The sequence below is a fragment of the Prionailurus bengalensis genome, chromosome C1 (assembly GCF_016509475.1).
Source record: "Prionailurus bengalensis isolate Pbe53 chromosome C1, Fcat_Pben_1.1_paternal_pri, whole genome shotgun sequence".
Classification (NCBI taxonomy): Eukaryota; Metazoa; Chordata; class Mammalia; order Carnivora; family Felidae; genus Prionailurus; species Prionailurus bengalensis.
In genome coordinates, this window is record NC_057345.1 from 37,120,727 (window position 1) to 37,146,028 (window position 25,302).

The following is a 25,302-nucleotide window of genomic DNA, read 5'->3' on the forward strand; positions in this document are numbered from 1 at the left end:
CTCAATGATCTCTCAAGTTGAGGAGCTGGTCTGACCTGGTCTGTTTTAAATGGCTTTCTCACATTATATGGCAAAGGATCCCCCTAACATGCAGACAAAGCAGGATAAATCTGAAAAGCCAAGTTCAGGCTTGAAGAAATGGCAAAAGATTCTTCACTTATTGTCACTGTCATTGTTCCCACCCCTAACAACTTAAAAAAGAGCAAGGAGATCTCCCTTGGAAACATGTGCCAGAGCTTCTCTACCAGATGGGTCACTGGTAACACAATAGGCGGCTTGTCATTTCTGCCATCAGCTTGTGGTGAAGCCGTGGCAAGCAACTGAACCCCCTCTACATCTCTCTTTCCAGATCAGGGCTAACTATGCCTGTGCCATTCACATCACAGAGCTAGTGTGGAGATTAAAGGAGGCAGGATGAAGCACAGCACACAGGTGTAGCCTCTCAAATATGCCAGGAGACTGCATCTGAAAGGTCTGTGGAGTGTCATCCACGTGCAGACAAAACACACGGCAACACAGAACATATCACAAAAGACCCGAAATGGCTTACCATGCTGAGGGACAGGTTCGCTTGCTTTTCTACCTTGCTCATAGCAACCAGATCTGTTTCTATCCAGTTGACTCTCTGGGTAAGGTTCCTGACTGTCTCATTCATTCTCTTGAGTTTAAGATCGTTCTGTCTGTGGTACCCCACTAGGGCACTGTTTACCTCCTCTAAAGAGTTGTGAAGGTACAGGATATCCTGGAGTGGAAATAAATCAAACTGTGGAATCCAACTAAAAGACATACACTAGACAAGCAGGCCAGCAGCACTAAACAACCATTACCATGTCACGTGACCGAAGTAAACTCCTTTTCCTGGTTTAGACCATCGATTGTCTGTCTTGGCTTTGTCCTTCCACTCTCAATTGCTCTGAGTTTACTCCCTCTGGAGTTGTTTGACCTCAGCTAGACAGGAGGAGGAAAGGGGACTAACTACATGATTCACTCTCTGGTCCCAGAAAGCTGAGAGCTTGGGAATTGATTGCCCAATGTTTACCTCACCTGCTGGCGGGAAAGCTTGCTGGGTTATTAACTGAAACGCCCATTAACCTAATTTGTCAGAACAAAACTACCTTAGGAACAATACCAATTACTGAATTGGCTCATGTAGCAAAACCATAACAAGTAGTGCATTATTTAGTACAAGATTCAATTATTTTTATTGACATCCTCTAGTACTGATTGCTACTTAAAAAGGAATGATGACTATAGGTTTTAGAGGGCATTAAACTCAGGACAGGAATTCTTAGTGAAGATTTCCTTTATTCTCTTTCATGTGATTCTGAACTCAATAACCTTTTTCCTCTTCTTGTCTTTAGTCTCAGAAAGCATCTAAAATGCTTTCTAACAGTTTAGAAATGTTAACTTGCTCAGATCACTATTTTTCATAAACAGTTTCAGGATAATCTGGCTCTTCTATGCCTTTTAAGATGTGAAAAGGAATTTACTCTACTGACGGACATGCAGGGAAAAAAAGCAGAGTGCCAAAGAAGAGTCAGGATGACATCTTAGACTCCTAAGACAGCGACGCACATTGCTTTCTGCTCAGCTCTCAGGCAGGCAAATATATGCATGGGATGAGGCGCCACAACATGGAGCCCAACTACTCAAGCGGCCCTCAGAGTTCACTGTGGGCACAGGGAGTTAAGCCAGAGACAAAAAAGTACCTGTTTCAAATTCTCACTGTGGGTTTTATTGTCAACTTCTGATGTAGCTGAAGGTGATGGACTGCTCTGGTTGCTTCCACTGTTCTCTTTCAAGAAGTGCTGATTCTGTTTACAGGAATAGAGGTTCGTATAGGCAAGTAATTACCATCTAGGATGGTCCCAAAACCTTCTAGCTTCCCAAAGGAGGTATCCATGATTAATCAACAATTAGTTCCCAGGAGCCTATAGTGTGACCAGTCTTGTGCTAGGCCCTGAGGGCACCAGGTACTTTTGGGGATGCCAGCCTGAAGGGTGGACTGGATCAGCAGCACCCAGACACCTCAGGGAACTGAGACCCTCCCAGTGTTTCTCCATCTCTGAATGGAATGAACTCCCCAGACACCAGTCCTCCTTGCCTCTATTACCTGTACTCTCAGAGAAACTGTAGAATCACTGTAACGTCCCAGGGGCCTGAGAACTCAGTCCGAACTTGGCTAGTGTCATCATTTCCCCAGGACTAAAGAGGTTTGTACATTCAAAGAGCAGCCAGTTGTGTAACCACTGGCCTTGGGCATTGAATACAACAACCAATCACGCACCACAGTTAGTTTTTCAGTTTTAACAGCACATGCCAAGATTTATGTCTGAAGGTTACCCTTCCTTTCCCATCCCCTTCCCACTGCTCAGGTCTCTCTCTGAAGAGGGTGAAGTGTAACACATTTATATACACTTTTCCTCTCTAGTGGAAAAACTTTGCACGCCTTAATCTTTCAGAGTCTGTACCTATGACTTAATTCAGTATATAATGTGCCAATGGAGGGATTACCACAGGCAACTATGGAAGTTTAAAAGAGGCAGATTTAATTATAATAGAATGCAACTGGGGGAAATAAATTGTTTTCCCTGAAATCCTAGATATTTATCAACCCTTTTATAAGAAATAAAAGGCACAATAAAGAAAAAGTAAGAGAGGTGGGAGAAAAAAACTCCATGGTTCTCTAAAGCATGAATTTTTGAGTTAGGAAAAAAGTTATTTTGGAACATATTTAATTACTTTGAGAAAATGTTCCAGATATTAAAATAATAGTAATAAAAGAATTGCTAAATTAGGGGTCTTTATTATTATGAATCTCCCACTCAGCAGCAGAGTTGGAACTAGAATCCAGAGTGTCTGAACACCAGGTCAATGCTTTTTCCTCTGGGTCAGCCCCATTAAATAACAGTGAGGAGTTCTTGTTTTGAAGAAATGAAAAACCCCCCTTTCTAGAGCTCTAATATAGCCCAGGTCTCCTTGGTACAAACTTCCTGGTTTAAACTCGAAACTCCAAAGCTTGAGAAGAGCATGTGCGATAGACCTAGAAATTAGTGGAGAATCTAGGGAATCTTTGTGTTTCTTGAATAGTCCTAATCTTATGTACATATAACTCATCTCCCCAGCAAGACAGCAAAGGTTGTGCCATCTTTTTCACCCTTCATAAATCTTTCATGGAGCAGAGTACCCACTAGGTGATGAATTAAGGCCTCTGAATGATTGCAGATAGCTTACACCTGCACAACACTAAGAGACATCTGGAAACAATTCTTGAGCACTGCAGGGGTTTGCTTCTGTCTCAGTTATCTGCTGCTGCATAACATATCATCCCCAAGCTCTGTGGCTTAAAACAACAATTTATTATTTCCCATGGTTCTGTGGGTTGACTGGGCTCAGTGGGATGGGGGTATTCTTCTGTTTCATGTGGTACAGGCCGAAGTCACACGTATGGCTGCATTCTGCCCAAATTCCTGACCCGCAAAATAGTGAGAAATAATATGTTGTTTTAAGCCACAAAGTTTAGGGTGATCTGTTATGTAGCAATCAATACTTGTGACACTTCCCTTTCCTTCTTCCCCATTTTCTTTCCTACCCATTCCACCCATGAACTGTATCTTACTATTTTTTCTACTATGTTCGTAGAAGACTCGGCTTTTAATTTTATCCAGCCTAACTGCTTAATTTACAGATTACATCTTTTAACAAGGTGCTTAGTAGGGTCTGTTTAGACAAATGGATAACTGGCATCACTCCAATTACACAGGAGAGGGTGAGCAGAATGCTGACTTCCTGCAGCATTTGTAGATTTCCTTACCATATCACTCTGCAGTAAGTCCATGGTTTTCTTGTGTTCATCCATGGTTTTCTGTACTGCCTCCACAGCGAGATGGACACTGTTTAACGTATTGCCAATGGTAGCTACGCTCTGAACAGAAACATTGTAAGGTCAGTGTGTTTTCCTTTAAAAAAATTTTTTTTTTTCAACATTTATTTATTTTGGGGACAGAGAGAGACAGAGCATGAACGGGGGAGAGGCAGAGAGAGAGGGAGACACAGAATCGGAAACAGGCTCCAGGCTCTGAGCCATCAGCCCAGAGCCTGACGCGGGGCTCGAACTCACGGACCGCGAGATCGTGACCTGGCTGAAGTCGGACGCTTAACCGACTGTGCCACCCAGGCGCCCCAGAAACTTTAATAGTTTTTTAAAGATATGAATGATATACAATAAAATTCACATATTCAAAATGTGTAAGTTGGTAAGTTTTGACATATATATACACACCTGGGAAACCATTAGCACAATCGATATAATAAACATTCATCACTCCTAAGTTTCCTCAAGCCCCTTTGTAATTCTTCTCCTGCCCTCCAGCAACCACTGATCCACTATATATCAGTTTGCACTTTCTAGAATTTTGTATAAAGGGGACCAGTGAGTGAGCATGTGGGGTTTTTTTTTTTTTTTTTTTTGGTTTCATTTTTTGTTTTATTGGTATGGCTTCTTTCACTTAGCTTCATTAGTTTAAGATTAACCCATGCCGTAGCCACTTAGCTTGTTGCTGAGAAGCATTCCATCATACGGATACAACACAATTTAACTACTCATCTGTTGATGGACATTTATGGGTTGTTTTCGCTATCTGACTAGTACAAATAAAGCTGCCTTCAGAATTCATGTACAAGTCTTTATGTGGGCATATGTTTTCATTTCCCTTCATCATATGCTTTCTTATCACCATCATACCTAAGAGGTGAATGGCTAATCATATGGTAGATATATGCTTTACTTAATTTAAAAAGCTGCCAAGATCTGCTCTAGAATGATTATACCATTTTACATTCCTATTGGCAATGTAGGAGAATTCCAGTTCCCTCATATTCTCATCAATACTGCTACCTTCAGTCTTTTCAATTTTCGCCATTCTTTTGGGAGTGCAGTGGTCTATCCCTGTAATTTTAGGGTAAGCACTGATTGGTGCTTTTAATTATTTCAAGCCTCTTCAAATTGAATTTCATGTAGCGTATGCAGAGACAATTAACAGGAATCTACACGTTTATGTTTATATACAGTTGACTCTTCAATAATGCAGGGGTTAGGGTGCGGACCCCTTATGCAATTGAAAATCTACATATAACTTCTAACTCCCCAAAAACTTAACTACAAATAGCCTGTTGTTGACCAGAAGCCTACCAATAGCATAAGCACTTAACACACATTTTGCATATTATATGTATTATACACTATATTTTTACAATAAAGATACTGTTGTTAAGAAAATCAAAAGAGAGGGGCGGGTGGATGGCTCAGTCAGTTAAGTGCCCGACTCTTGGTCTCAGCTCAGGTCATGATCTCACAGTCTGTGGGTTCGAGCCCTGCACTGGGCTCTATGCTGACACAGTGGTGCCTGCTTGGGATTCTCTCTCCCTCTCTCTCTGTCCCTCTCCCGTGTGCACGTGCTTGCTCTCTCAAAATAAATAACAAAAAAGAAAAAAAAAAAGAAAATCATTAAAAAAATTCATTTACAGGACTGTACTGTATTTACTGAAAAAAAATTTGATGTACAAGTGGACTGCACAGCTCAAACCTACGCTGTTCAAAGATCACCTGTATATATAAAATTATATATGTAAAACAAATAATTTTCCCAATTTAAAGGACTTTTCCTAGAGAAAAACTAAGTCTTTGTCTTAAAAAAAAATTCTAGTTCATAAATCTGGAACCCACAGATAAGGTTCTCTTACCAATGGCCCTTACTAAGCCCTGTGGTAGAGCAGACAGGCAGAAGGCCATAGCTAACACTGCAGATTGCCACTGTGTCAGGAGCAAATGAGGGCTTTTAAATGAAAATGGGTGGAAGCATTATTGGCTTTGGGAAACCCAGTGTTGCAGAGATGAAGGAAAAATTCCATTTGGCAGCGTTTGTTCCTCCTTTGCTTTAGAATCCCATCAGCATCTGCTGAGTGGAATGAGCCGTGAGTAGTGGCTTACTTTGTCTTCATTAGGTTTAAGGAGCCCAAGTGGACTGGGGACTTGGGAAACATGATTCTGAAACCATCACTTTAAAAAGACCTGTCCTAAGGGAACATCCAAAAGAGTGTTACTGTTTGGCGGATGTTCGCCTTTTATTAAGATATACTGACAGTTTTATTGGTTTTATACTAAATATGTTAGTATTTTTAACCAAGGTTGTTTTTATTACACTGACAGCCAAGAATCCAAAAGACCAAGAGACGACATTTTCAACATTTAAAAAAATCAACGAGATACACTGAAGTCAGGTATCTGAGATGACCTACCACTTCAAAACTGAGCCACTTGTATTAAAAGTAGTTATCTGACATTATAAACACACAGATTTGCAAAGAGAAAACACAGTGGTACAAGTCTCTAAGTTGGGATGTTATCTATGCAAACTGTTGTTAACAGAAGTGATGGGTGTTCAAAGACATCTACTGTTAGAGAATCCTCTCTTGTTGGATGTACGAGCCCATTAGGATGCACGACAGTAAGCTCTTGTTTAAGATTTTTTTTTAAGGAAGCAGCTGACAGAGCCATGTGAATTCCAGAGCAAAACCCTGAAACTAGTATTCTTACCACTTGCAAAATGCCTGGCACAAACTGGAGGAAGCTCCCCAAATGTTTATTGAATTAATAAGTGCAATAAACCAATTATTTATTTATTTATTTATTTATTTATTTATTTATTTATTTAAAGGATTTGTTACTTTTTTTTTTTAATTTTTTTTTTTTTTACAACGTTTATTCATTTTTGGGACAGAGAGAGACAGAGCATGAATGCGGGAGGGGGCAGAGAGAGAGGGAGACACAGAATCGGAAACAGGCTCCAGGCTCTGAGCCGTCAGCCCAGAGCCTGATGCGGGGCTCGAACTCACGGACCGCGAGATCGTGACCTGGCTGAAGTCGGACGCTTAACCGACTGCTCCACCCAGGCGCCCCTAAACCAATTTTTTAAAATATTTATTTTTGAGAGACAGAGAGCACGAGCAAGTGGGGGAGGGGAAGAGAGAAGAGGAGAGAGAATCCGAAGAGGACTCCGCACTGACAGCAGAGAGCCTAATGGAGGGCTCGAACTCATGAACTTCAAGACAATGACTTGAGCTGAAGCCAGACGCTTAACTGCCTGAGCCACCCAGGCACCCCTCAATGGCCTTTTCTAATGCAAGACTGCCAGAGTTGTTTCTGTGCTAAAGATTACAGAAGCCTACCTTTTTCCCATTGGACCCTTGGGAATGATGATAAGAAGAACTTACTTTATTATGGTTGTCTCCCTGCCTTCTCCCTCCCCCACTTTAAATTGTAAGCGGATGACCATCTTGGATAAACAGGAAACTACGGAGACTGAGCACACATGGGTGGTATGGCTATAAAATACAAAGTTCTGTTTCTGCATGTGACATAGTAGTGTTTCACTCCTTTGTGGAAATGATTTATATGTTTATAGAGCCTGGCATATAATAAAACTTATCACACGCTAATTTTTAAAAGTCAAAGATCCTAGATTTGGCACCCATTTTTTTAAGGCTCCCTTGCTCCAGAAAACCTTTCGTTTCCTGCTGCAGGGGCTGATGTTGCTTGTGTCTCAATTGCACCTTTTTCTCCTTCCTACCCGTGGCCACTCTCCTTATTCAGCTCTACAGATCACTTTATATTATTCACCTGGTTTGTCACTGCCACCTGCTCTGGGCCTGAATCCTAGGGATCAAGTAAACAAAAATTCCAAATTATTTTTTGCCTAGGCCCTAGAGTTTAGGATATATACCTAGGAGTGAATTGCTTAGAGTATGTGCACCTTTACCTTTATAAAAAAATATATAATGTTTTCCAAAATGCTTTTTACCAATTTATACTCCCAGCAGGAGTCTTTGAAAGTTTTCTTTGCTCCACATCCTTGCCAATACCTATCATATCCTAAACTTTTAATTCTTGCATTTCCCTCAAATTAGTATTGTTTTTAAACAACCTCTTAACCAAGAAAAAAAATAGCAATTTAGAGCAACTCTCCTGTACAAGTGGTCTGCTTTCATGAAGACATTGTGGATGATGAATTGAAAAGGCAAGTGATGAGAAGCAAACCCACGTTTGTTAACCTAAGAGTCCCCGAAGAGAAATCCTGGGATTCAGGGAGGCAAATAAAAAGGTGTGAATCTGTACAAACCACAACTAAACTCACCTATTGCAAATTAAAGGCCCAACTAACCAAACTAAAACAGAGATGTTCTGAACTGTTCAGAACACAGTGATATACTCTATTACTGCCCTCCTGGGCCAGAGGATTTCAAATGCCATGCTTTCAAAGAAATCTTGTAAGAAGCTAAAATTACAGCAACAGGTTAATCTCAGTGCCCAAATGCAGCACTTACCTTCTGAAGTCCCTCTACAGTGGCAGGCAAGCTAATTAAGTCCGCAGCAGACTTAACATTGGCTTTGAGGTGGTTTACTGCAGAAGTCAACAGAGAAATCTGAAAGGAAGAGAGTAACAAAAAATGACAACGGAATCTGGAGAATGAATGCTTCCTTCACAGACTCTATGGCTGCTGATGGTATGAAGGCACTCCAGACATCATACCCTGTCAGCTCACAAGAAGAAAGGGAACTACAGCACTTTGGAAAGAACCGAGATCTGGAAGGCAGTAGTAATATCTCTTTTTTCTCTGCTCAATTTAAACACTAGTGCCAAAGAGGGAAGGGTAAGTATTATTGCTTACCCTACTCTTGGCAGCTACAAGATCCAAAATCTTAAATAAATGAAAAGATGCAGTAATCATAACATAATCCCTCAACAATTGGACAAGGAGGAGGCTAATGATCAAGGACCCCTGAAAGATTTCATTTTGGTAAAAAAAATAACACTTTGGGTATTTACTGAACTTTGGTTGCTGACCAAGTGGGAACATACATTATAAAGTAAAAGCCCATCATCACAAAATACAGTCTACAGGAACTTGTACAACACTTGAAACTACTTGGGGATTCAGTTTTGGTTTAACAATGTGATTAACATTTCAAACTCAATAGCTCAATCAAAGTAGTACTCTGTACCTGAAGGGGCTCAATAAATACCCACTGACTCGCTGACTGATTCAGTACATGTATTAAAATTGGAACAGAATAAAAATAAAATGTGTCTTCCTGTCTGCTATTTAGGGGTAGAATTCTAAATAGCTGGATTTCTCTCTTGAATGAGGACTGGGGAAATCTGTATAATACATAATTTCAGGCTGTAGAAATCACATTCTAAACACCTTTATAGTGTGGCTCAAAACATTCTTGAAAGAGTTTTAGTTCCAAACTGCTTTCCTGTCCCCAATTCTAGGATCAGAACACAGATCTACCAATAGCAATTATATTCAGAATGGCCTCACACAGTAACAGCTCAAGTTTCTGGGCACCTGTTATGTGCCTAACTCTGTGGTAGGCACCAGAGAGCTAGCAGACAAAGTAAACCTGATCCTTCATTTTTTCCTTCAATAAATGCCGGGCATCTCTGTGCTAAGCACTGCTGCAGACACTATGGAGACAGTGGCAAACAAGACCATGAGGCTTGCTCTCGAGGAGCTTACAGCCTAGTAGAAGGTGAAAGAAAAACAAAGAAGAAAAGCACCAGATTAAGTACTAGGAAGAATTTCAACAGATTCCTGGAGCAACTGACAGTGTGTTCTGAACAAGAAGCCTAGTAAGGAGCCCAGGAACTTAGGAACTGAGTTCTCTTTACCTGTTTCCTTTTAGGAGGGGTATGTTCAGGGACTTCGGGTCCATTTTCACTCATTCATTACTGCAACAAATGAGACCTATTCCATACCAGTGGTGAGTGATCTTGTGGTATTTACATTTTAGTGCAAGCAGACAGACAATTTTATATAAGAAAAACACTAGTGCGGTGGCTGGGTGGCTCAGTTGGTTAAGCGTCCAACTTCGGTTCAGGTCATGGTCTCACCGTTGAGTTGGAGCCCTGCATTGGGCTCTGTGCCAACAGCTCGAGCCTGGAGCCTACTTTGGATTCTGTCTCCCTCTCTCTGCCCCTTCCCCACATGCGCTCTTTCAATGTCTCTCAAAAATAAACAAACATTAAAAAAAAAAATTTTTTTTTAAAGAAAAAAAAAAAAAAAACACTGGTTAGTGAGGTGCATTAGAAGAAAATTTAAAATAAGTTGACTTGATGAGTGACCAGGTTGCTACCTTAGATTAGATGGTAGCAAATAGATTAAATTAGCTGATGCTTCAATGAGGGATGAAAATTGAACTGAGATCTTAATAATAAGGAATTAGTCAAAGATTGAATGAAGTACATTGCAGGGCGGAGGGAATTGCTAGGACAAATGCCTCTGTGCAGGGAAGAGCTTGGCATATCTAAAGAACAGAAAGAAGGCTCAGTGGAAGGAACTGTAATGTGAGTGAGAAAGGGGGAGGAGGAAGGAGAAACAGGGAGAGACTGAGGGAGGAAGGGAGAAACTGAAGGACGAAAGGAAGGAGGGAGGTGGAGGGGTAGAGGTAGGTAGGTAACATTAAAGAAATAATTAAGTACTAGATGGTATACTGAATAAAGTTCAGTGAAAAGAATATTGGTGTAGCCTGAAAGGGACAGGCTTCACTGAAGGAGGGCTCAAATTAGACTCTGATGGAGAAGGATTTTATATATAAAAATAAAGCAGCTATTCTTCCTAGGTTAAATTGGTGAGTGTGGCATTAGGAAATAGGGAGCAACAGCATGAACGGGTCCAGGAATACCTTTTCTTCATGGCATTTCTCAAAGTGACAATAATTTATTTATTTGTGTGATTACTTGATTAAGGATAATCTCTCCCACTAGACTCTAAGCTCCATGACATCAAGGACCATGTGTATTTTCACATTTTCCATAATATGCCTGGCACATAGACAAGGATTGGTTAAGTATTTACTGAAAGCAATGTATGTATGGCTGAGAAAGAACACTCTGTGTCTAGGATGGACGCTGAGAAGACTAGTCCAAGCAGAGTAGAGGGTGGAGGCCAGGAAGGAGGAGATAAGCCTAAATAAGTAGTCGACTCATTTTTCTCCCCAGTAAAATGCCTAAAACAATAAAAACTGTTTAACAACAATCATCTCATAGGGACATCTGAATGTTTTAAAATAGGTCTACAAAGTGTCTGAGAGTCTTCCCTTCAAGAAGTGGGACATCATCCTTTTCCCTTGAGTGTGGCCTGTCCCTAGTGACTTCCTTTCAGCCTACACTAGACAGTGGAAGTGACAACAACTTTGGACACTAGGTCTTTAAAAGCACCAGGGCTTCCTCTTTGGATCACTCGCTCAGCTGCCCTGCTATGAGAACACTCAAGCAGCCCTGTGGAGAAGCCCACATCGAGAGGAACTGAGACCTGCTGCCAACAGCCATACGAGTGAAGATCCTCTAGTCCCAGGGAAGCCTTCACATGATGCAGCCTTGGCCTACATCTTAAATGCAACTTTACAGAGATCCTAGCCAGAACCACTCAACTAAGATGCTCGCAAATTCCTTACCCCCAGACACTGTGAGATCACAAATGTTTGCTGTTTTAAGTCATTAAGTTTTGAGACAAAAGTAACACAGTGAAAGATGACTAATACAGGCCACGAGGATTAAATGAGATATATAACTAAAGTTCGTAGCATAGTTCTTAGTACAAACAAAATACCTGGTAAGTGTTAGCTCTTTATTTTTTTATTTAAAAAAAAAATTTTTTTTAACGTTTATTTATTTTTGAGACAGAGAGACAGAGCATGAATGGGGGAAGGTCAGAGAGAGGGAGACACAGAATCTGAAACAGGCTCCAGGCTCTGAGCTGTCAGCACAGAGCCTGACGCGGGGCTCGAACTCACGGACCGCGAGATCATGACCTGAGCCGAAGTCGGCGGCTTAGCCGACTGAGCCACCCAGGCGCCCCGTGAAATTTAATAGTGAAATTTAATAGTGAAATTTAATAAGCATTTGAACATGTAATTCTCCATAAATGCTCCAAAATATTCAGAATACTCTTCAACGTTCCAACTCTATGCACTTGAAATCAATGTGGTTGAGAAACCTCAGCCCACAGAGAGATATTCTCAGCAAACTATAACCTCTTAAGAGTAGCAATTACATCACAGAGGTTGCTTTAATCCACGCCTTTAAAAAGATATGAATAATACTGGGGTTTGAAAAGGACATAAGGAAAAAGGCATTCTTAATGGGAATGTAAACTGGAGAAGACCTGTAAGAACGTTATCTAGGAGTATCTGTCAAAATTTGAGTGCTTATATCCTTTAATTTAGCAATTTCATTTCTAGAAATCTATCTACACATAACTTGCTCATGTACACAAAGATGTACGCACGAGAATATTTACTCCTTCCTTATTTGTAATAGCAAGACACTAGAAACCATTTTATCTATTGCTAAGGATAAAGAGATGTATTCAGGGAACAAAACAAGTTGTACAATATATACTGAATGACTCCATCCATTTGGTCTCATACACACACGCTAACCCATAAGCTAATTCATATTAAAAGCTATTATGATTTTGTTAGAAAGGGGACTAGAAGAATGCAGTCCAGACCAATGGCAGTGGACACCCATGGGGACAAGAAATGTGTATGTGATGGGGGAACATACAGAGATGAGGGTTGAAAGGGAATTTTCATAAGAGTTCCTTACGTGTTTTACTGTTTAAACCTTACATAAGAATACATTCACATACTACTCATAAAATTTTTTTTTTCAACGTTTATTTATTTTGGGGACAGAGAGAGACAGAGCATGAACAGGGGAGGGGCAGAGAGGGAGACACAGAATCAGAAACAGGCTCCAGGCTCCAAGCCATCAGCCCAGAGCCTGACGCGGGGCTCGAACTCACGGACCGCGAGATCGTGACCTGGCTGAAGTCGGACGCTTAACCGACTGCGCCACCCAGGCGCCCCTACTCATAAAATTTTAAACACAAAAGATGGGAACGAAATACACATAGGAAAAAGACATCACAACTCTGGAAGGGTTTAATAGATTTCCTTGGCTGGCCCTTTCTTCCATGCCCTTCACTGGGCCTTCCAAGGCTATCTGAACATGCTTAGCTCAAACATAAAAGCTAGGAAGGAGGCCATCCTCCAGGTAGGTATGTTTTACTCAGTACTCCAAAGTATGTACACAATCAACTCAATACCAATCTGATGGTGAGAATATGGTTATTCTAAATGCCCCATCAATTTTGCAGTTACCTTTTGGCCACCTAAGGGAACAAATTCCTTCCACTCACAATAGGCCAGGTCCTAAAAGACACAAGCTGTGTTCTGGGTGGAGTGATCAGGTAGACACTATTCTCCCGGGTACTGCAATATCCTGAGGCTATGGTAGAGTCTGATGTTAATCAGAAGTATCTCAAGAATGGCAACTGCCTCCCATTTAAATGGCCAGTGTAGGATGGAGGCAGGGGTGGGGGACACCTGGAATAAAAAACCCAAAAAACAAAAAAAACCCACAAATGGCCAGTGTGGTTGGGGGCAGCCACCACTTCACCCAAAACCAGAGGAGCAGGTGAAAGCCAGGCCTAGGGTATCAGCTGCCTCCCTGAAAGAGGATGCGCTGACCATTAACTCTCTAATTACCAAACATCACTTAGGACCTCTTATTTATAAGTCTTGAGCCCCACACTGGTCACTAGGACTCAACTACATCCCTGTAACTGCAAAGCTGGACTCCATCTGTCAGCACTCCTCTCTCAAGAGTGGAGTAATGTTAGTATCTGTGGAAAATTACAGCAAAGCTACATGTGGAACTAGAGTGGACAGACAAGGGGCACTCTCCTTTTACTATCTCTGGGACTCCTCTGGTCTCTAATAGACATTCTAGAATGTCAGATATGATTCAAGTATGACAGAATTTATCTCTAAAAGTCACACGCTGTAGTTCAAAGAGTCTCAAAAGTTGAATTAAGAAAAAATTCCACATTCCAGCCAAAAGATTATTCATGACTTTTATGCATATTACATGACTTTTCATTAGCAGAATTAAAAATAACTACTGTAGACCATTTGCTTATCAGACCATCTCCTACTATAAAGTCTGAAATGCTGCTTTTTTTGCTCTGGGGCTAAAATTAAGGATTCTTTAAACAGTAAGTAAAAAGTTACTAAAACAGATAATCATCAGTGTTGAATGATGAGTCTTAGTAGAAACCTGACATCACAACTTTTCAACTTGATCTACTGAGCACTTACTGCATCCTATAGAGGATATAAAGATGTAAGGCAGAATGGAAAACTGGAAAGAAAACGGGCTCCCATGCCTTGAATATTTTAATGTTAGCAATGCTACGCATCTATGTAACCTTGAGCAAACTACTTAACCTCTTTGGGCCTCCGTTTTCATATCTGTAAAATGGAGATACTACCTCCTACTTCAAAGGGCTATAGAACCACAAAAGGAGATCACGTTATGTCATGCATTTAACAGCGGACTACACAAAGAAAACATTTCATGAGTGGCAGTTGTCATCTTAACTGCCATCATCATTGCCATCATCATGCTTAAAGTTCGCACTACAGTATATGACCTTGTAGTGTAATTAGATGTATATACAAATAACTATAACATAAGGTTATTGGGACTGAGTGCCAAAAGGGATACAGAGCATACTATAAAAAGGCACTCAAGGTCCTCTGGCTCTTGCTGACATATCCTTACTTCTGGCCTCTTTTGCCAAACTATAGCTATAATGAACTACTAAAATTCTCTAAACACACCGTGGTTTTCATTTGTCTATTTTTTTGGACATAGAGTATATTCTCATTATTTGTAATAGTTACGTTCTAGAAAGTTGCAGTAAAAACTGAATTAGTGGCTACTGAACCATTGCTCCTAAGGGAAGCAGAGGGTTAGGTTCCTGAGAGCTCACTGGTCACATTTTTGGCTACTGGTCAATATTATACATAACCCTTGTTTTACATGTGTTTCTGTTTAAAGACATCTTATTAAACGTATATTGCCGAACTCATGCCTGAAACTTATCTAACACACATATTTTCTCTGTAAGGCATATCACAGCCTTTCTGCACTTAGGAATATTAGCTAGTACTTCAGCACTATGCTAGGGGGACATTTCAAACAGTGAAATCACCAAAAACTCCACAGAAGTGTAAAAACACTCCACTAACTATAGTTCGAAAAGGAAATCTGTTTACAGTATGAGAGCTGAAACAACAGAGTGTCACTTTGTTTGACATCACCTGGAAACGTTTGTGTTGGGTGACTCAAATATTTTGCCACTGTACGCCCATCAGTGAATGACTATGAAAGCACCACAAGTAAGGATTTGGGGGTTAAAAACAAATTTTAGCAAGTAGGTGAATTCACAAATATAGAATCTCCAAATAAGGATAAACTTTAGTAATATTTTACCTATGACACTCTTCTTTCTGCAAACTTCACCTGGCCAACTCCTATGTGCCCTTCAGGACTCAGCTCAAGATACGTGAGAAGCCTCGTCTGGCCCCAGCATGCTCGTTAATACATACTTAAAAATACCCTCACAGCACTCATGTGGACCTGTTTCTTATTGCTCAAGAGGCTGTATAACAATTGTTCACTCTTATCTCCTTCATTTAACTGTAAGAGACTTGAGGCAGAAGTCACATCATTTTTGGTTTTGAATCCAAGGCCTAATTCTAAAAGAGCAGCTCATTAAACATTTGTTGAATTACCGGCCTTCAAAGAAGGGGGAGGAGACTCCTTATAATGGTTGAGAATGGCTATGGGTATGAAATTAGAGATTTCTCATGAATAAAACAGAAAAGTAAATGAGATTTTAACTATTAGTTTAAAGGTTTGCAATGCAAAATTTGATTTTAACTTATTTCAAATTAATGGCTTTCTTTTTTCAACTCACACTGTGATAAGGACAGTTCTTGTTAAGTGGTATAATCCATTTTCTTATTGTTTAAGCCACTCTGAGTTGTTCTTTAAAAAATAATTTGCCAATAAAAGCATCTTAACTGACAGTTACCCTTAGATATGGAAACACGGTTAAATACTAATTTTATTTTTAGACCTATTTTGATTTAGGACAAATGCCTTTTACTTGAGTACACCATCAGATATGCGTATCATTAATTTCAGAACATCACTCAGAGAGTGAAGGGCTCCCCTTGGACCAACACAAAGCTCACTTCACTACCACGCATCCTCCTATGCCGTTGCCAGAAGAGAATTCCTCTGCATCAGGCTGGTCTCATCAGTCCCCTCATCTCTGAAGATCTATGGAGACTAAAATGGAAAGGGCTTCAGTTCAATCTCTCCCAGTTTTGTACATGAAACCCTAGGATTGAAGTAAACTTTTCTGTATGCCTGCCTTCCCAGGTACTTCTTGCGTTAAAAATAACAGCCAGGCCAAGAACAAAATGATTCTTTTGTTGCTAGATTCCTGGTTAAAGAGAGTTCAGAAGCCAAAATATGTAGCAAACATTTGAAAATCTGTGTGACCTCTCACACCAAGTACCAATTTCCTCTTTGACTCTTCCCACAATGCCGATTTACGTGAAGGAGATGGGAAAGGGCTGACATTGACTCTTCATCTTGAAAGATTTCATTCTTGTCTCTTCATGACTAACTATATCAATGGAATCCATGGCTTGCCCCAGTGAGGGATGCTAATTAATTATTTCTCAGTGCTTTGCTGTGGTCTATTTTCACCTGATATAATCTCTGGTCAAACTGCTAATTTGCTCTGTCAATATAAGCAAGGCTACAATTTATCCTATTCTTTTTACAAAAAGGGAGTGAATACTTGCTTTTCCTTTATTACTGAGAATCCAAAGATAAATGATAACGAGTAAATACTAGGTGCTACAACCCATCAATTATTTCATGCGTGATTTAAGAAAGTGAAATAGAACTGAATAGAAACCAGTAAACATAAAACATATTAAGGGTAAGTTACTGTTTTCAGAAAATTTTATTTAGGTTACCCATATATGTATGGAGATAAATGTTTACTGGGTAATGACATAAAACATTTATTTTTATTAAAAAAAAAATTTTTTTTAATGTTTATTTATTTTTGAGACAGAGAGAGACAGAGCATGAACGGGGGAAGGGCGGAGAGAGAGGGACACAGAATCAGAAGCAGGCTCCAGGCTCTGAGCCATCAGCCCAGAGCCTGACGCGGGGCTCAAACTCACAGACCGCGAGATCGTGACCTGAGCTGAAGTCGGACACTTAACTGACGGAGCCACCCAGGCGCCCCATGACATAAAACATTTATTTTTATGGGTCCGAGGCCAAAGTCTGAAAACCACTGACACAGGCCACTGACCCCTGGTCTCAAGAGCTGAACTGCCCCTCTCACACTGCTGCTGAAAGATGAGGGTAGCTTTGGAAATGTGTAAGCACTTTATTCTAGCACAGAGCTCCCTGCCAGTGGCTGATTCTGAACACTGTGACTCCATTCTGAAGAAGAGAATATCTTCTTAGCTCCAATGAAGATGGTATATTTATTTTTAAATACTTTGCAGGTATACCATTCATTTGGTACTTGAGTTGTCTTGCCAATGCATAGCTTTTGTAACTAAACTGCAAAAACTGGGGACAGAGGCTGAGTACCTAGTGGCAACTATAGTACCTTATACATAGGAGATTCTCGACCAACATCCTTTGTATTAGCCCTTTTCCTTTGGCAGAACCCCTCTTCTGGAATCAATGCCTACTGAGAACTGGCCAATTTAGGGGCTTTTCCTCTAGGCTTGCTACGAACTCTGCTACCTCTTCCTATGCTACTCTAGAATAACTATTATTAGCTATTGATGGTTTACAGATTTTTTTTTTCTTACAACAGTGTATACCACTAAACTCAAGGCTGCAACTGTAAGTCTGTGAACTCTAATTAAACAAAATAAGCTCTCATTATCTAATACAAATCGACTACCCATTTTTCTTAGAGGTCAGAATGACACTCTTTATCTGACACCTACAATGCTCCTTAGGAAACGTTGACTCAAGAACTTCTAACTCCCTCCAAACTACTTTATTTGGTAAAACTGTTGCTTTACAGAAAAGGCTAACATCTTAAATATTTGGCAAATGCAAAACTATTACCCATTCTGCCTGACTGTAATGTGTTCGGATCATAGCATGCAAGACATCATTTCAAAAAGTAAGACAACTGGAAGTGAGTGCTCTATACCTACAAATTCATACTAAACAAACTAAATATTCACAGACTACGCAGAAATAAAATCACACATTTGCTACCTGCTTATTCATTTCTGTGATGTTTATCCAGACTCTGTTCAATCCCAGCTCCCCAGATTCAATCTTCTCGAGTTGTTTTTGTTTGCTGAGCAATTCTTCGTTAAGTTTGGGAATTTCTTGGAATGAGCTTTTCTGATTAGATTCCACTAAAAGCAAAAACAAGAATAATCATAAATAGCCAAAGTTCCTCATGACTCCAAGATGAAAAAATGATCATACATTAGGAAAGAAGACAGATTAGTAAAAGTTAATCCTGATAGGATGACTGAATTTGTATCTGATCAGCTATACTGTTCTTTTATTTATGCAAACATATATCTTTAATACTAAAGCTCCATTTTAACTGGGGCTATTTCATTACAGGCAACTTTTAAAAGTCACATGGCTAAAAATGATAAAGTATCAGCAAAAAGAGTTGGACTTGGATCTTAACTGTGTAACTTACTGTGATCTTGAGTAAATTACTCAAATTCTTTGAGCTCAGTTTCCTCATCAGGGATAAAATATACTTTACAGGACTTTTATTTTTATTTATTTTTAGTTTTTTTAAATGTTTGTTTATTCTTTGAGAGAGACAGCATGAGTAGGGGAGGGGCAGAGAGAGGGAGACACAGAATCTGAAGCCGGCTCCAGGCTCTGAGCTGTCAGCACAGAGCTCGATGCGGGGCTCGAACTCACAGAGTGTGAGATCATGACCTGAGCCCAAGTCGGACACTTAACCAACTGAGCCACCCAGGCGCCTCCAGGATTTTTGGAATTAAGTGAAAGAATGGCTGTAAAGTAAGTACTAAACAGGGCTGGTCAGGCATACAATAAGTGATAAATAAATATTAAGTATTAATCAGAGCAATTAAGGAGATTTGTGATTAGTCAGTGAAGATTTATAAACCTTACTCCATTAATGCTCAAGGTGACATCAAAAGTTGTATCTCGAAGTGCTTACATCTACTTTTTTTATATCTCAAACTGATCAAATGCAAGATAGGTTCTTAATCACCTTTCAAGTGCTGTTATGAGGATTACAATTCTAAATCTTTTTCATAAACAGCAAAGTGTTTCCTCAAATCTTAAATCAACCCAAAAGCTCAAAGTGAAATAGAAGATAAAGGAACATGTTAGGTGAAGCACAGGGTGATATTTGAACTTTCCTTTGGGAAACTGTAACTTCTGACTGGTTTAGAGATTTGCCAGCCTGAATGCAGAGGCCTGAAAGAGTCCTTCCTCTTCTGCCTGATAAGCTATTGTACATTTCCTTTGAAACCAAAAAAACAAAACAAACAAAACAAAAAAACCCCTGGCATACAGGACAGATATATAATCATTACTAAAATTTAAGCACCATGACTTTTTTTGGTTCCTCCCTGTGAAGCCAGCTTTGGAATATACCTGACACATCTTAGGCACTCAGTAAGTATCACTGATCAAATAAATCTGGTCTGTGCTTACCTCCCAACCACATTTCTCATCACTTTACATAACTCTTCAAACTATCTCCCAGCCAAATGGATTTCCCAGACATGAACCTCTTTAAGCCTCGGTGACCCTGCGCACACTATTCTTTCTTCCTAAATGCCCTTGGCTTGCTCCTTCTCCATTTGTTACTTTAGCCTAGTTAATTCCTTTCAAGATTCAGCACAAATAGCTGGGCTCCCGGCTTGGACCACCACCACTTTACCATTCCAAACTCTGCAATGCACTTAACACACTGTGCTCATTATGTACATTTAACACATCTGTCCTCCTCTATCAGACCAAGAGAGAGCTGCTTAAGGACAGGGACCAGGTTTTATTTGTCATGTATTTCCAGCACACAGCACAGTGCCAGGTACACAGAAGCACCCAAATGCTTCTCCAGGGAAATAACTATAGGGTATGAAATGGAACTAATGTTATCCTATTAAGTAAAACAAAGAAAATGCAATCAAACAAACTCAACAACAAAAAGTCCCCAACAAAACTGGGGATGGGGTGGTGGTGGTATCCCTACTGCAAACAAGCCCACTACCTCAAAATTCAGATTTAAAAAATTAGATATTTTTATTAATTTTTCAAAAATATGTGTGAAATGGTTTCTTTACAAATGAAAGATTTCCCTTAGTGCTTTTATTTTTTTCCCCCCTCAGGGCTTTTAATGTAATATTTGACTCACACAGTTTGCAGGAAAACATCCACCCAACAGTAAGAACATTTTACTAGTCTAAATTAATACAGCACTTAGCATTTCACTGAATTTCTTTTACGTTTTCAGTGAGGTTGTAAAGTAAAACTTATCCCACATATGCCTGTCATTCTCAGGTGGTCAAATGTCCCAAGTGGGGGGTGGGAGGGGAGCCGGAATCTTTCCTATAGTTTATATGAAAGAAGTAGAAGGCAGAAGTGGAAGAGGAAATAAGACAAATACATAAGTAACTTGGGTTACAGTTATCAACTAACAAACAAATAAAGCTGATTAGCCCTGAAAACACCCTGGATACTTAAGATGGTATGAGCCAAGAGATGATCATTTTCATTATCTGATTTGGGGCTTTTTAGGAGAGACCAGCTCAGTCAAGGTATTTTGACTACATAAACGGGAGGAAGGGTAGCAAACAACTTACAATTACTAATTTATGTTCTTTCAACATGGAAAGCAACTCATTTAAAATTTGGTGTATTAATACTCAAAGGACTTTACATAGCTCTTTTTCTGATCTCTAAGATAATGAAATAGAGATTTCTGCATACACTCTGGTCAGAATACCTACAATATCGACAGCAATATTTTATATTTAACACTTTAGTTTGCAATAAACTTTTGTGTAATCATTCAAACTCGTTATGGAGTCTCTACCATGTACCCAGTCCTGCATGCAGCACTAGTGCATACAGAAGACCCTGAAGCTTTCAGCCTACGGGGGAGCAAGGTGTTGTCACAGAGTTACTATGCAATGTGACAGATGTTACGACAGAGAGATGCCCAAAGTGCTTTGGTAGCATAAATAGGTCTTTGTGTTCTACGGATGAGAAAATCATGGCTCAGAAAGAATAAGCGACTTATCTAAGTTTTACAGCTAGCAATGAGCAACCCAGGATTCATCAGTCAAATCTGCTCTTAGGGCCAGTACTCTCTCTAGAATACTCCAGCTGTCAGACACTTACCTCCTAAAGCCTTCATCACCACAAGAACACTTTTAAGTTCTGTACTAAATGACCAAACTGCTACTTTGCCTGTGTGACTGAAGAGATGGCCTAATTTATTAATATTTTCCTTCTTTTCCAAATTCTTTTTCTCTACTCTAGTGTTTCATTGTTGAATGACAGGGAGGGATGGTTGAGAACGGAACCTTCCTTAGAATAACTGTGGAGGTCTTCTGAAGTACCTGGGTCTGTAAAGAATACTGAGCTGAGTTTCAAGGCCAGTTAGTACCTTTAGCTTCAGTATCAAGTTACTCTTGGACCACAAGGAAAAATACCAAGTCTATCGGATTTGCTTTGTATTTCAGATATTTCAGCAATCCTGCCTCCTTTCCTGACAAATGTCTTTGAGAAGTTATTGAAATAAAGAAAAAGGGATCTGAATGTCCCAAAAAGCTAGTAAAGCCAGACCAGCAGGTGGTCTTAATTAAATCAGTGGTTTCCAGGGTCCTCTTGAAAAACAAGAAATAAATTTCTTGAAATATATTTAAAGTAGAAATCTAATTCAAAGAAAGACTATTTAAGCTTAACATGACTGACCTCATTTACTCAAGATAATGGTTTAAAAAAAAAAAAACACCTCTGAGGCCAGTGGTCCACGATGGTTCAGCCTACCGACTATGCCCCGTGATCTACCCCCTAGAAGTCCTGCTTTAGACATTACAGGGCTGACATTTCTTTTTTTTAATTTTTAATTTTTAATTTTTAAAAATGTTATTTATTATTGAGAAAGAGAGAGAGACAGAGCATGAGCATGGGAGGGGCAGACAGAGAGGGAGACACAGAATCCAAAGGAGGCTCCAGGCTCTGGGCTGTCAGCACAGAGCCCAACACAGGGCTTGAACCCATGAATCATGAGATCATGACCTAAGCCGAAGTCGGACACTTAACCGACTGAGCCACCCAGACACCCTTACAGAGCTGGCATTTCTATTGCAGAAAACCAAAGACAACAAAGCAGCTGGACTGACAATTCCAAATCTGCTTCACTCAGCTGGCTGACAAATGTAGTCAGGGTCCCAGGGGACTGTTGCTCAATGGTAGAAAGCAGGTCTCATAGTTCAGGGTACAATTCCTGGCATCTCCTGAATGTAGTATTTCCAGGGATTGATATTAACAAGTGTTCAACAAATATTTGTTGACTGATTGATTGCCAGGTCAATTATGTGTATACACTTCAAATATACATTTCTAAAAAAAGAAATTCCCTGAAAAGCTCAGCTAAGGTATAAATTACATGGGTGTCCTGTAAACACAAGCACAGAGCAGTCAGAGAAAGGAACCCCTGGAGGGTAGAAGTGAGCAATGTTTTGAAACGTATAAATAAATAATTGCTATACATGATCAAAACAAACTATAGCACAAACCTAGGTGGCCCAATTAATTATATAGAGATGAGGGCACAGGCAGGTGTCTTTAGTGGTTATATATAGTTAAACATTGTTTCTGAGAACCTCATTTCCAAGTTATGATTACTGGCTTACAAAGACAACACTGGCCTTAAAAACACTTTGTAATACTGGTATGGACAGCCATTAAGGAAGGAAATTAATTAGAATACAAATCTCATTTTTTGTTATACTGTACTCTGATTCCACCAGTTGATTAAACATATAGGTCAAGATGATTCTGGCAGAGAACTGTGGTTTACCCAGTTCCATTCCCTGAATCAGAAGAAAAGCAAAATTAGTATTTCAACATTTTTTTCAAGCAACATCACTAAGAACTTTACTATCACAGTAACTAAGGATTAGCTGCCTCTAGGTCAGGTTCGGAACTTGAATAACTGCAGGCAGCAAACAGAGGGTGGGGTGAAGGAAAGCCTGGAGGCTGTGATCTCTGAAGGATGGAGATGGGAAGAAGGGACACAGCTCTAATTCCAGTTCTGGAGCCAGATTTTGTTAAAACCTTGAGAAAGCCTAGTGGTCAGTTACCCCATGTGCTAATACTGCTAGGGTTAAGGCATTTGGGATTAACTTGAAACTGGTTCTTTAGCTTAGAAAATTAACTCCTGAATCCTAGAACTAAAGATCTCAGTGTTGCTGAAGGAAGATACTTAGGTTAAATCTGGTGGAAGTTACTAGGCAAATACACCTCTCAAATAAAGTACCTCGGACATGGCAAAATATAACTTTATAATTTAAAATATATAAAACTCTTGAACTTAAAGGGGCGCCTGGGTGGCGCAGTCAGTTAAGCGTCCGACTTCAGCCAGGTCACGATCTCGCGGTCCGTGAGTTCGAGCCCCGCGTCAGGCTCTGGGCTGATGGCTCAGAGCCTGGAGCCTGTTTCCGATTCTGTGTCTCCCTCTCTCTCTGCCCCTCCCCCGTTCATGCTCTGTCTCTCTCTGTCCCAAAAAATAAATAAACGTTGAAAAAAAAAAAATTAAAAAAAAAAACCAAAAACTCTTGAACTTAAAAAAAAAAGCTTCTTAAACGGTTGTCTCATTCATGAGACAAATATTTATTTGTGACTTGGTACACAGTAGGCACTCAATAAATGCTATTATTATTGCCCATTCCCATTTCCATATGGTGTTTCTTAAGGAGGAAACTGACAGACATTCCCACATTCTTTCTCAAATGGCCCTGTGAGGAGGAAGGAAATAGCCCAGTGTGGCTACTGCCACTTCATCTTTGGGGAAATATAAGTGGCAACAGGCTGAGGTTCACCAAGGTTCTAGACTCCTGGACTTTAGCACTTCCTTTCTGCACCTTAAGTGTTGACTGTAATGCCATGATTTCAGATGCTATTTTTCATGATGGTACATAAGCATAACTTTTTGTTTGTGGGTTTCAAAAATACAAACAGCTATTCTCACATTCAAGCTGACAGCTAAGAAAAAGTATAAGAAGGCTGGAAGGAATATATAATTGGGCAAACTCTTAATTCCACTCTGTGGACCTAGACCTGGAAATAAGATAATACTCTGAAAAAGGCGACCACTTACTTGTTCTAAATTTTTCCTTGAGGGCATCCAGATCCTCCTTCAGGGCAACTTGCATCCACACCAACCCAACGCAGGCCACAACACAGGCGGCAAGGATGACAAAAGCACAGAGGGGATAACAGATCTTGCAGCATCGTAAGTAGTCTCCCCTGATCATAAGAACAGATTCAACCAGGAGTACAAAAATGATTATGAGTACAGCTGTATTAGAAATAGCATACATGTGTTGCCATATAGTTGTTTACCAGGGAACATTGGGTAACACACGTAAATCTGAACAGCGGGTTGAAGGTGACTAATTAAGACCTTATGAAGAGTTCATCTTTTGGATACAAAGGTTTCAAACTTCACATGACACAGAAAGAGATCCTGTGGGCACGGCAGCCCACAGCCATCATCATGGATTCAGGTCTTTGGAGATACACTCGTGTTAGGAAAGTGTAAAGACCAGATCTCTGCAATTCCATTACAGCACTACAATTTCCCTATTTCTGGCTCTCCAACATATATTCCCTCCAGGGGACCCTATTTCCTATTATTGAAACTTCATAGACTTTTGAGCAAGTTTTAGTGCAAACAGAAGAAATAGGAGCCCGTAGGTTTAAGTGGACACCTGAAGCACTCTAGCTTATCGGCTCAGAAGGCAGGAAACATGGAAAAGGGTTAGATTTCACACCAAACTTCAACCAGCACTCAAGGTCTAAAGTAACTCATCAGGGCAACTATTCCAGTAGAACTATTCATCATCTTTTCATATCCCAAATCCGAGACTGCTTTTAACTGCTTAATTTGACAAAGCTCATTAGAAACCAAACTCTTCCTTTAATAAAATAAAAGGACAAAGACACTCTAAACAAACAAAAAAACCTCAAAGGATTTATCTCTTTTAGCACTCCAACCTTCTGCCTAGCTCTAGCTTCC

General features: G+C 40.0%; 1 protein-coding gene across 3 annotated transcripts in view; it reads right to left on the reverse strand.

Annotated features, from left to right (window-relative positions):
- The window catches only part of EFCAB14 (EF-hand calcium binding domain 14), a 39,330-nt gene that overhangs the window by 12,155 nt on the left and 1,873 nt on the right, over positions 1 to 25,302 (reverse strand). For 2 of the 3 annotated variants that reach the window (XM_043574900.1, XM_043574901.1), the window contains exons 2-7: positions 24,382 to 24,530; positions 18,258 to 18,403; positions 8,383 to 8,481; positions 3,815 to 3,925; positions 1,710 to 1,814; positions 551 to 742 (exon numbers count right to left, since the gene is read on the reverse strand). In XM_043574900.1, coding sequence (XP_043430835.1) covers positions 551 to 742; positions 1,710 to 1,814; positions 3,815 to 3,925; positions 8,383 to 8,481; positions 18,258 to 18,403; positions 24,382 to 24,530 — 802 coding nt within the window. The remainder of the gene's footprint in view (positions 1 to 550; positions 743 to 1,709; positions 1,815 to 3,814; positions 3,926 to 8,382; positions 8,482 to 18,257; positions 18,404 to 24,381; positions 24,531 to 25,302) is intronic. The other variant, XM_043574902.1, reaches the window with a different exon arrangement.